Below are 12,605 nucleotides of genomic sequence, written 5' to 3' on the forward strand. Positions count from 1 at the left end.
ACCCAATATAGTAGACATAATAAGAGAAAAATAAGCCATTTGAAGACATAAATAAGACTCATGCTCGTGTGCATGGCTGTATTGTGCCTGTTGTGAGCTCATTCAAAGCTGCAATAAAAGGCTGTTGTTGCGGGTCTGGTGTGGTCTGGTGCTTGTGTGTCTCACCCAACATTACAGTAACATTACTATAATAATATTATATTATTATTTAATATTATATAATTAATTTGTAAGCGCTTTTCTGAAAACCCAAGGACACTGCACATGGCACAAATAAAATAACAAAGGATAAAAACAACAAAAACAAGTCAGAGGAAGTATGCAATTTTGAACAGATTAGTTTTGAGTGTTGATGTGAAGATGGGGAGTGAGTCAATATTTTGGATGTCGGATGGTAATGAGTTCCAGAGTCTGGGAGCAGAGAGGCTGAAAGCTCTGCTGCCCATGGTGCTGAGGCGGGCAGAGGGCATAGTGAGGTGAATGGAGGAGGGTGATCTGAGGGGGCGAGCTGGAGTGGCAATGTACGGAGGGCTGAGGTTGTGTATGGCCTTGACGGTGTGTAAAAGGAGTTTGTACTGTATTCTTTGCTGGACCGGGAGCCGGTGAAGTTGCTGTAAGATAGGGATGATGTGATGAAACGAGGCGGTTCTGGTTAAAATCCAGGAAGCAGAGTTCTGGACCAGTTGAGGTTTATAGAGCGACTTCTGGAGGAGACCAAAGGGGAGTAAGTTGCAGTAGTCGATGCGTGACGTGACCAGGCTATGGATAAGGATGGAGGCAGCATGGACAGTGAGGGAAGGGCGGAGACGATTAATGTTGTGGAGGTGAAAGTAAACAGAACATGTGATATTGATCATGTGGGATTTGAATGACAGTTCACTATCCAGGATGACACCCAGACTCTTTACTTGAGGGGAGGGGAGACAGAGGAGCTGTCCATGGTGAAGGTGAAATTATTGATTTTGGAAATGAATGATTCTGTTCCAATTAAAAGGAATTCTGTTGAGTTTGAGGAAGTTTTTGGTGAACAAGGATTTGATTTTAGATAGACAGGAGTTGAGGGAAGAGGGAGGGAGTATGGAGTTTGGTTTAGTGGAGAGGTAGACCTGGGTGTCATCACCATAACAGTGGAACTGGATCTTGAACTTCCGGAAGGTATTGCCAAGGGGGAGAAGGTAAATTATGAAAAGAAGGGGCTGCAGGACAGAGCCCTGGGGCACACCTGTAGTGGCAGTGGAGAGGTTGGACTTGAAGGACTTAAGCTGTTTGAACTGAGTGCGGCGGAAACCACAGTGCCCGGGGTAAACACACGGGGAGAAAACTCCACACAGAGATGCTCAACGGAGATTCAAACCCAGATCTTCACAATCTCCTGGCTGTGTGGCCAACATGCTAACCACTAGGCCACCATGTGGCCCCTCTCAAATGATTTAAAGTTTTAATCAGATTAAAGTTTTTAAATGAATTAATTATGATTAATCACCTCTAGCAACTATGTCTGAGATGTGCCCATTGTATTCAAAAGAATTCAAAGAAAGATAAATGACAGGACAGGATTATATGCAGTATATTTGTATGTATTAACAGCTCCAAATGAACTGAGTATGTCAATCAAGCTAAAATATACCACACAAGTCTAAAAATCTATTTGTCTAACGCTAGTCTCTTTAATAATAGCGGAACATTTGAATCACACTTTAAACCGTGTTACTATGAGCAATGAGAGGTTGTGTTCAAAGACATCACGTAATTTAAGGTAAATTCAAGATTCAAGATTTTATTGTCATATGCACAAATATACTTGTTTTCAGTGTATTTTGTAGCATACTTAAATTCTTTATCTTCCTGTTTATTTACACACACACACACGCATTATAAAGCTGTCTTTGTGATGTTTGGAGTGTCCCTGAATGCATCTCTCATTCTTGTAATGAGACTGAGGAAGTGTCATTCCCAGGATGAACAGTCTAGAGGTGTGTGTGAGTTGGAGATACATACAGTATATGGTGTTGGAATTTTACTGCTGTTGATGTGTTCAGGTCAGAATTAAGTTATAAAAGAGCGTCAGACTCTGTGTGACTGTGTGGGGACGCTCCACTGTGCTTTCGTGTGCTGTCATAACAGAGAGGCATGCTTGCTCTGGAGCGCATGCGTTAATTACGCTAACAAATTTAACATAATTAATTAAATAAATGAGTTACCGCCGTTAATGCGTTGTTTTTGACAGCCCTGTTTATTTTTTAAAAACCCTGAGAGTGAAGCCGCGAAATTCAAAGCGTGAAGTGCAGAAGGATTTCTATGGTGGGGCAGCCCACCAGGGGGGTGCGGTGAAATGTCAGCGGGCCATGAGAGGCATGGGAGAGTAATCATAAAGTGTCTTCAAGGCTGACAGGTCTGTTAGTGTCTATTCATGCTTGAACAGTAGTTTGTACAGATAAATAAATAAACATTAGGTAGTAGGTACTGTATATCAGGTTCTCAATAGTATTTCAAATTAGGGGGGATGAAAAACATAACATAACAGAAAATAAATAAGCACTGCTCTAAAATAACAGCAAAAAAGTCACCTAGTGGCCTTTTATAGGTATTGCTGTAATTTAGAAAAACCTTTCTAAAATATAACATTTCCCATATTGCACAGAGCAACCAGACTCTTTCCTATGTCGCAGCCAGCTCCATCTCTGCTTCCATGGTTGTCATATCAAGTTTTCTCTTTGCCATCACTGTGACACATCCATTTTGGCACTGCAAAAAAACCAAAACACGCAAAGAAAAATGAAGAGAAATTAGCACTAAAAACTGCAGTTTGAAGTCACAATTTTTTTTTTCTTTTTCCAAGCGCTTCAAAGTTGAGATATGAGGATATGACGACTATCTGTGTTGTTTCAGGGTGACAAGGAGGAAGACATGTGCGAGGAGGAGCTGGTCGGAAATGGGACAAATAATTCAGCCAACAGGAAGAGGCAGCTGTGGTGGGAATCCCGGCAAGGCACAGATGAGAAAAATGTACGATGCCTGTTGTGTTGCGCTATCCTCAGTGTGGCCTTGCATTATGGGCTATTACGTCTTCTGTATCTCTCAGATGCTCTCATTTCTAACTGGCTAAAGGCAACCTTATTGTGAAGTGTACAACATCATTACAGCATTTCCTCCCGTCACTCAGCAGCTCACTCTGCTTTGTTCCATTGAATAGCAGAGAGAAAAGCTTGATACTAACACGTCTTGCCTTGTTTGCTCTTTTCTCCTGCAACATTAGTTGCTCTCTACCCAGGACGGCATCAGTACAACTGAGGTACTGTACATGTGCCCTCCTTACCCTGTTTGCTTATTGTGTTCCACCCTGTATGGGTGCTAGACACTTCAGTAGGTACCATCAAATGCAAAAGTTGTATCACAAATGTGCTCCTTTGCTTCTAATTGAAATATCCACTTCCTTAACCAAATTTCATGAAATTGTTCCAGTGGGTTGTGAATGAGCTCACTCTGTTATTTGATCCCACAGACCATGTTTGACATCTTCTAACATGTCATGTCTCACAGGTTGTGCTTGCCTCAAATGGAACATCGTTCGACTTTGTCACTGATAACGGACCAGTCTATCTGGACTTGTACTCCACCCCGCAGTACAAAACGGACCAGTGCGGTAATTGTACAGGTGAGCTGCATGAGAGGTTCTTGTGGTGGTTGACAGGGGCAAACGGTCCAAGCAGAGAAATGATCCGAAACCAAAAACACACATAGACACCATAAAAAAATGCAACAGGAAGCTAAAACTTCATCACATACACATGAATGCACAGGCGACAGTACGCAGGGATACGGTGGGAGAATAACAGCGGGAAAGTATATATACAGTATGTGTATATATATATACACAATATAGTAGTACCTCGCATAACGTAAACCTCCTTTTACGTAAATTCCACTGAACATAAAGATTTTGTGGAAAGTTTTTGCATCGTATTAAGGAAATTCCATATAACGTAAAGCGTCAAGTCAGTGCAAGTTCAGACTAACACTTGGTGACGCCTTCTGACGCTTCACGCTCTCATTGGCTGATTATCCGGGCACCGCCTACGCTCTCATCTCATTGGCTGATTATTGGGGCACCGCCTACGCTCTCATCTCATTGGCTGACTTACACAGCGCGTACGTGAGTTTGTGTGAGAGACAGGCTTCTCCCTTCAACCTCCTTCCTCTTCGTAGTAGCCCTTAAACTAACTTAAACAATTAAGTTAAGTTACAAATAAAAATTTTGCACACAGCATTATTGTGTAGTGCGTGTGCGTCTGTCTGTGAGACCAGCTGACTCTTAGACTCTGAGTCGCGTTTCGACTCAGGCTAGTCCTCCTCCTCCTCCTCCTCCTCCATGCAAGTTTTATATGAAAAAACCCCTCTTACAAACAACATTAAACTCATCACACAGGAAATAATACTCAAACGTTATACCTCAAAAATATAGAAACATGTATCAATACAAGTTTTAGATGGAAAAAAAACATTTTAAAGTGTTTCCATAATGCATTTTGGTTCAGAAAACTATTTCAAGCATATTTGAAAAAAAGAGCTACAGCTTCCTCACTGACTCGTGAGCGGCACAGTATTTAAACGATCAGTAATAATTCTGAAGTAAAGGCGATGTCACAAGATTAGAATTCAGCCATAAATTAACCGCACTGCTGTATAAACCGCAGGCTTCAAAGTTTGAGAAAAAAGTAGCAGTGTATACATCAGACTTTACAGTGTATACATATATATATATTAGGGGTGAGAATCTCTGGCCACGTCATGATTCGATGCGATTATCGATGCGATTATCGATGCATCTTTTTTGTGCTCAATTGTTTTTTTCGATATATAATTTATTTTGACTTACTGTTTACTCCTAAAACAAAGCATATTTGTAATGATCCACAATTAAAATAAACATGAAACAGATTAATTTACTTCCATTATCTTTTAATAATTGGAAGGGTACATCTACCAACATATTTCCCATTGCACAGAACCAGCAGGAAAAGTAAAGTGCACCAGTAGCAGCATGTATAAAATTAACAAACTTCAGCATATTCTGAGTAACCAACACAAACAATCTGCCATTATTCACAAATAAATAATAGACTTCTGAATTCAAACTAAAATCCTGAGCATAAAATCTCTGACAAAATAATATTTTTGTATAGCAATGTCAAAAACAGCTTTCATACAAAATATAGATTTCTGTACCAGCAGCTCTCATACAAGAATAATGCTTGCAGACGTCAGTATATTATGAATAACCAAAAAAAACATGCTACCCTTATTCACAACTGCAGTGTCAGTAAAATAACATTGCAATGGGACGTTGTATCTGGGTTCCAAAGTGCGCAACAAAGCAGGAAAGCCCTGCTTTTCAACAATCGAATACGGCCGCAAATCCTTCGCAATAAAGGTGTTTTAAACAGAAACACTTTTCCGAGTTGGGTGGAAAATTAGTTGTCACCGGCTCGATGGTTCTCTGGTTGGCAGCAACTTCAGCTGGCTGTTTTTCCTCCTGTTTCGGGTGGAAACGTGGTATGTGGTTTCTCATATTTGTTGTGTTCCCAAAATATTTTAAGCTTGTATGGCAAAGCTTGCATATTGTCTGGCTCTTGTCCAGCTCATTTTTACCTTAAACTACGTGAAAGCCAAAGTACTTCCAGATGCTCGCTTTAAATCCAGCAGGTGCGAGTCGGATTTACGCTCAGCCATTCTGGTAGCGTTTTATGGCCACCACACAGGAGGTGACGTCGCCTCTACTCCATTCATTTTCAATAGGGCAATTATCACGTGTCACCGTCCAGCCAAGCGTCTCATGAAAAGCTTGTGTTGCTCCCGCAACTTGTATCTCAAGATAGATGTCACCTTGGTCAGCTGTTTGGTTTGGAACATTTAGGGAATTTCTTTTCCATCCAGCAAGTGCACCATGGTTATCAACTGTCAAGTTCTTTTAGACTTATGCCAGCCTGCACTTGAAAAGGCTGAGAAGATCGTTTTATCAACTCAACTATAGTAGGTTTACTTGAGTTTTATTTCACACTATTTACAGGAGCTTGTTAGGTTAGTTTGATAACCTTTGAATCAAGGAGGAATAGCATCAAATTTCTTTTCAGGCTAAACACAGTTGTATCGTAGAAGCAACAATGGTTGTTAGATTCCAGTGGTCTCTCCGGTCTTCTCTCGTTACAAACATTTGAGTGGTAGTACTACTAAATCTACCAATTATTTACTCTGTACTACTACCTAGCTTCATATAATGCATGTTATAGGTATGTCACGTAGGTATCAAACAAGTCAATTTTGCAACATAATAATTTTAACATCATAATAGTCATACGAATTGTCAAACTCTTTGATTAACACACACACAGTCATGTTATGCTTATTTTTAACAATATATATTCTCAAATAAGCCAAATTCCACAGAACAGCCATTTTGTACCTCTCATTATTCTCAAAGAACTTGTCTCATCGCTTTTCTATTTTGGAGCTACCTCCAAATTTTCTCTTGACACAAATGTGAAACTCAGATTGATGTGTGACAGGCCACGTCAATGGCCATTTTATTTTTAGCTTGTTTATTTCGCTTGTCTTAGGGCTGTGAAAGCCGTTAGCTTCAAAGAGAAAGGTGCAGTTTTTTTCTGCTTCTCAGTGTTAGCATGCTGAATTCAGTGTGCATGGTGGGCATGTATCTCATCTCACACTTTCAGCAGATCGGCAGTTCCTTCAAGGCATCTGCCACCCCATGTTGGATCCAGCCCTAAAGTGCTCTCTTTCTTCTACTTTTTAGATTTTTCCCACTTTTACTGCCACTCATTGTCACTTTATCTGATCATCGGTCCTTTTTCTGTCACTCTGGGCTCTGGCGTAGTTGCACATGCGCCGTGTGTGTTGTCAGCCACATCGATCACCAGGAAATGGGGGTGTGGAGAGGACAAATTACTTGCCATACTCGTGTTTCAAAAACAAGCCCAAAAAAGCCAAAGATTTGCACATAGCTTTACGAAAAAAAGTCACTTATAATAAGAGAACGTGGCAACACTGTGTTTTTGTCTGTTTGTTTGTGTGTTTTTGGCATTTGCAGCATTTTTCTGTTGCATTTGTTTTGCGGTGTTTGACGCATTTAATGATGGAGTGGAGAGTACACCTCTGCAAGCTAGATCAAGATTCAAGATTCAAGAGTTTTATTGTCATATGCATAGTAAAACAGGTAGTTATACTATGCAATGAAAATCTTATTCTGTTCATTCTCCCAAGAAAAGAAAGAAAACACAAGAAAGAATAAGAACATAAGAAACATAAATACCAATAAATTAAGCAACAACAACAGAAGAAAGATTAATACAGATAAATAATACAAATAAATTAATAAATAAATAAATAAATAAAGTGCTATGAGTGTGTGCGTGTGTTGCGTGTGGCGTGTGTGAGTGCTTCGTTGAGAAACCTGATGGCCTGTGGGTAAAAGCTGTTTGCCAGCCTTGTGGTCCTGGACTTCAAACACCTGTAGCGTCTGCCTGACGGTAGGAGTGTGAATAATGAGTGTTGTGGATGTGTGCTGTCCTTGATGAGGTTGTGTGTTCTGCGTAGGACTCTAGATTTATAAATGTCTTGCAGTGAGGGGAGGGCTGCCCCAACAATGTTCTGTGAGGTCTTGATCACCCGCTGGAGTGCCTTCCTATCACGTGTTGTACAGTTACCGTACCAAACAGTGATGGAGGCGGTAAGGACACTTTCCATAGTGCATCTGTAGAAGCAACTCAGGATTGTGGTGGGCATGCCAAATTTCCTCAGTCTTCTCAGGAAGTACAGTCTCCTTTGGGACTTCTTCAGAATTTGTTGGGTGTTGTGAGACCAGGTGAGGTCCTCGCTGATGTGTGTGCCAAGGAACTTGAAGGTTTTCACCCTCTCCACCTCAGGTTCCTTGTGCTACAAACACAGCAAGAAAAATATAAACCAAGTCTGATCATCATATAGACTATAAGTTGTGTGGCCTGTGTCCAACCAGAAAAGGAGGACATCTCTATCTATGAGGTCAGTCTTCCTCCGGAGGACAGGGTGGCGGCGGGCGAGGAGAAGTCAGAGGAAGATGAGGGCGCCTTAAGGAAGAAAGGAGTGGGCGCCATGGTGAAGGTCTTCCACTTCATCATGAAGCAGAGCTACATCTGCGCTCTTATCGCCATGATGGTGAGCCCATAAATAATCTCCTGAAATCATCTCCTTTCTTATCTTGAATTCTTGGTGGTTATTCTGTGCTTTCTGAAGGCCTGGAGCATCACCTACATCACCTGGCTGACGTTTGTCTTCCTCATTTGGTCCTGCATGCTGTGGATGGTGCGCGACCGACGGCGCTACGCAATGTTGTCCTCGCCCTTCATGGTGGCCTATGGCAACCTCCTGATAGTTCTGCAGTACATCTTCAGCTTTGAGGGCATTGCGCACGTCCCGGGACTCTCTGTCGAGAAGAGAAACCTATTTCACTCGCTTTCCTCCAAGGTTTGGACATTTTGTATATCTTGTGACATGTTGGTGGATTGTGCAGGTGTACCTAATGTGTGTTCACTGTGTCTTCACAGGTCTTGTGTCTGCTGAGCTTCTGGCTGCTGCTGAGGCAGACGCTCACAGAGAGGTCAGAAAAACAAGAGGAGGATGAGGCGGGCCTCTCAGATGTTCACGTGGATGGCCAAAAGATAAAGGGTGAATCCAAATGAGATGACATCTGGAGTGAAGCCAGGCTGCAGGTCTTGATTGACACGCTATGTGTTTATAGAGGAAGAGGAGTCGGAGCATGAGGACGAGCACGACGTCATGCACGTGCTAGGCAGTATGGTTATGGCGCTGCTGGTCAAATACTGGATTTACATCTGCGGCGGCATGTTCTTCTTCGTTAGCTTTGAGGGAACCATTGTCATGTACAAGATCATCTACATGATGATGTTCCTCTCCTGTGTGGCGCTCTACCAGGTACATCAACATGCCTTCCTGTGAGCTCCATGATATCATTTATATGACTGTCAAAACTCAGCTTTCAACCACCCTAGTTTGTATGATTCGGTTTTTGATCAAACTTTTCACAACATTTTTACATCAGTTTTTGTACACTGTCTTGGTTTTTGCCCAATACAATAATCCCTCATTTATGGCTGTTAATTGGTTCCAGACCCGATCGTGATAAGTGAATTTCCACCAGGAAGGGTTCCTTTTTTTCTAAGTGGAATATTTTTGTAGTTAGAGCGTAGAAAACCTGTTTACCACCTTCTAAATATGCTTTTTAACATTACTAAAGCCGTCTAGACATCAACATCCCTATAGTCACCTTTACACTCGTATTACCCCACTATAGTGGACATAATAAGAGAAAATAAGACATTTAAGACATAATAACACTCATGCTCGCTCAAATGTGTTCCGGTGATAGGGGCACTGAATGGGAGGACAGGAAGGACAGGACAGGAAGTGACTTCGGGGTTTCAGAGTTGAGTTTTAGCTTGTCATGGGTTACGGTGGCTACCAGTAGCCTGTTTTAGGGGTTACTGTACCTGTTGTGAGATCGTTTGAAGCATGCATATGTGATGCTGATATTTTTTATTGAGTGTGCTATGGGGGCAAAGAAAGTTGCATGTGCCAGTACTTTAGAAAGAAAGTGAGAAACACTAGTGAATTCAAGAAAGTAGTCATCACAAAGTAAGAACATAGCGTCCCCTCCCCACCTCCTAACCCTAACCCTAACTTCTTTGCCATCTTTGTCAACAAGAGTTTTAAATAAAGGTAAAAAAAAAAAAATTGGTGAAATGTTCATTTGTTCATTTAATTAATCATTTTTAATTAACGGATTAAGTGCCCTGTGATTGATTGGTGACAAGTGTGCCCTGCCTCTTAATCCTCTCGCCCAAGGTCAGCTGTGATGGGCCCCCGCGACCCTAGTGAGGATTAGAAAATGAATGTATGAATGAATGGAAAGGATTAATTGGATGTACATCATTTATGAAGCGGCATAGCAGATGGATGGATGGATGGATGGATGGATGGATGATTTCCTATGGCAAAAATAGCTTTGGGGGCCGCACGGTGGTCTAGTGGTTTGCATGTTGGCCACACAGTTACAGTCAGGAGATCAGGAAGACCTGGGTTCGAATCTTCATTGGGCATTTCTGTGTGGAGTTTGCATGTTCTCACCGTGGGTTTTCTCCGGGTACTCCCACATTCCAAAAACATGCATGTTAGGTTAATTGGAGACTCTAAATTGTCCATAGGTAAGAATGTGAGTGTGAATGGTTGTTTGTCTATATGTGCCCTGCCATTGGCTGGCCACCAGTCCAGGGTGTACCCCGCCTGTCGCCTGAAGTCAGCTGGGATAGGCTCCAGCATACCCCTGCAAGGAGAAGCAGTATAGAAAATGGATGGATGGATGGAAAAATAGCTTTGGTTTTCATCCCTTTTGGAAGAAATTATTAATGAAAACCGAGGTACCACTGTATTGTGGTTATTTTTTGCAGTGGTGTTTTCAATTTTACTTTGTGACCTTTTTCTACAAGAAAGAGGAAAAATAGCCAATACAGTGGTGTGAAAAAGTCTTTGCCCTCGTCCTGATTTCTTATTTTTTTGCATGTTTGTCACACTTAAATGTTTCAGATCATCAAACAAATTTAAATATTAGTCAGTGACAACGCAACTGAACACAAAATGCATTTTTAACTGAAATAATTTGATATCATTAAGGGAGAAAAAAATCCAAATCTACATGGCCCTGTGTGAAAAAGTGATTACCCCACCCTGTTAAAACATAATTTAACTGTGGTTTATCACACCTGAGTTCAATTTCTTGAGCCACACCCAGGCCTGATTACTGCCACACCTGTTCTCAATCAAGAAATCACTTAAATTGTGAAGTAGACCAAAAGATGCTCAAAAGCTAGATGTCATGCAGAGATCTGAAGAAATTCAGGAACAAATGAAAAAGAAAGTACTTGAAATGTTTCAGTCTGGAAAATGTTATAAAGCCATTTCTAAAGCTTAGGGACTCCAATGAACCACAGTGAAAGCCATTATCTACACATGGCGGCAATATGGAACAGTGGTGAACCTTCCCAGGAGTGGCTGGCCAACCAAAATTACCCCAACAGTGCAGCCATGATTCATCTAAGAGGTCACCAAAGACCCCACAACAACATCCAAAGAACTGTAGGTCTCACTTGTCTCAGGTAAGGTCAGTGTTCATGACTCCACCATAAGAAAGACACTGGGCAAAAACGGCCTGCATGGCAGAGTTCCAAGATGAAAACCACTGCTGAACAAAAAGAACATGAATGCTCATCTCAGTTTTGCCAGAAAACATCTTGATGATCCCCAAGACCTTTGGGAAAATACTCTGGTCTGACAAGTTGGAAGGTGTGTGTCCCATTACATTTGGCGTCAAAGTAATGCCGCATTTCAGAAAAAGAACATCATACCAGCAGTATGGTATGTATGGTCTGGGGCTGTTTTGCTGCTTCAGAAACTGGAAGTATTGCTGTGATAAATGGAACCTGCTGGCTATCAAAAAATCCTGAAGGAGAATGTCCGGTCATCTGTTTGTGACCTCAAGCTGAAACCAACTTGGGTTCTGCAGCAGGACAATGATCCAAAACACACCAACAAGTCCACCTCTGAATGGCTGAAGAAAAACAAAATGAAGACATGGGAGTGGCCTAGTCAAAGTCCTGTCCTGAATCCTATTGAGATGCTGTGGCATGACCTTGATCTGAAACATTTCAGTGTGACAAACCTTAAAAATAAAATAAAATCAGGAAGGGGCAAACACTTTTTCACACCACTGTATATTGTTGGGGTTAGGTAACCTCTTCAGTTTGAATCAAAACTGCCCATCATTAGTTTATCAAGGTTAGGTTTTGGGATTTTAGGATATGACACCCAAAACTACACAACCAATTCACAAAACTGTAGAGGTCAGTAATTACAATTTAAAACGGTGAAGTGAAGAATTTAATTAATTCGATTTCAATTTTTACTGTTCCATTTGTATTGGGTCTCAGTGGCGCTGTGACATACCAGATCCAGTAGTTGGTGCTCTGGTGATCAAAGCTTAGGAGTATTTGGCAGTTGGTGCGAGTATACCTCATGCTGCGGCAGGAGAGTGTATACGCAGTTTATATGGACCACATTCCCAAAACTTGGGTCACCATTCCAAAAGGGCTGCTTACATTGTTATAGCTTTGTGTGTTCCATTCACACACATTCAATAATGTGCACATTCAATAATGGCCTAGACGGGAGGAGCTGACAGGTATTGCAGCGTCGTAAAAATTGACTGCTTTATAACGGAATCGCTCGAAAAGCAATTCAGTCACCCTGCACCCCTTGAGCAGAGTGTGTCATTGAGCGTGTCGCCATTAATGGTTCATTGTTAATAACTCCATAAAACCTGCTTATGGTAATGGTTCCCAATGTAGGTGCATTACGAGTGGTGGCGAAGAATCCTGAAGTACTTTTGGATGTCGGTGGTGATGTACACCATGCTGGTGCTCATCGCCGTTTACACCTTTCAGTTCAGACCTGACACGGCAGAGAACAAGGACAGGTGAGCGCCA

The 12,605-nt window shown here is 41.6% G+C and overlaps 1 protein-coding gene across 6 annotated transcripts in view; it reads left to right on the top strand.

Annotated features, from left to right (window-relative positions):
* LOC129176745 (piezo-type mechanosensitive ion channel component 2) overlaps positions 1-12,605 on the top strand; it is a 115,886-nt gene that overhangs the window by 52,509 nt on the left and 50,772 nt on the right. For 5 of the 6 annotated variants that reach the window (XM_054767096.1, XM_054767097.1, XM_054767099.1 and 2 more), the window contains exons 9-16: positions 2,890-3,006; positions 3,257-3,292; positions 3,541-3,655; positions 8,027-8,205; positions 8,284-8,514; positions 8,595-8,715; positions 8,789-8,982; positions 12,468-12,595. In XM_054767096.1, the coding sequence (XP_054623071.1) occupies positions 2,890-3,006; positions 3,257-3,292; positions 3,541-3,655; positions 8,027-8,205; positions 8,284-8,514; positions 8,595-8,715; positions 8,789-8,982; positions 12,468-12,595 (1,121 nt within the window). The remainder of the gene's footprint in view (positions 1-2,889; positions 3,007-3,256; positions 3,293-3,540; positions 3,656-8,026; positions 8,206-8,283; positions 8,515-8,594; positions 8,716-8,788; positions 8,983-12,467; positions 12,596-12,605) is intronic. The other variant, XM_054767098.1, reaches the window with a different exon arrangement.

Source organism: Dunckerocampus dactyliophorus, chromosome 2 (assembly GCF_027744805.1).
Source record: "Dunckerocampus dactyliophorus isolate RoL2022-P2 chromosome 2, RoL_Ddac_1.1, whole genome shotgun sequence".
Taxonomy (NCBI): domain Eukaryota; kingdom Metazoa; phylum Chordata; class Actinopteri; order Syngnathiformes; family Syngnathidae; genus Dunckerocampus; species Dunckerocampus dactyliophorus.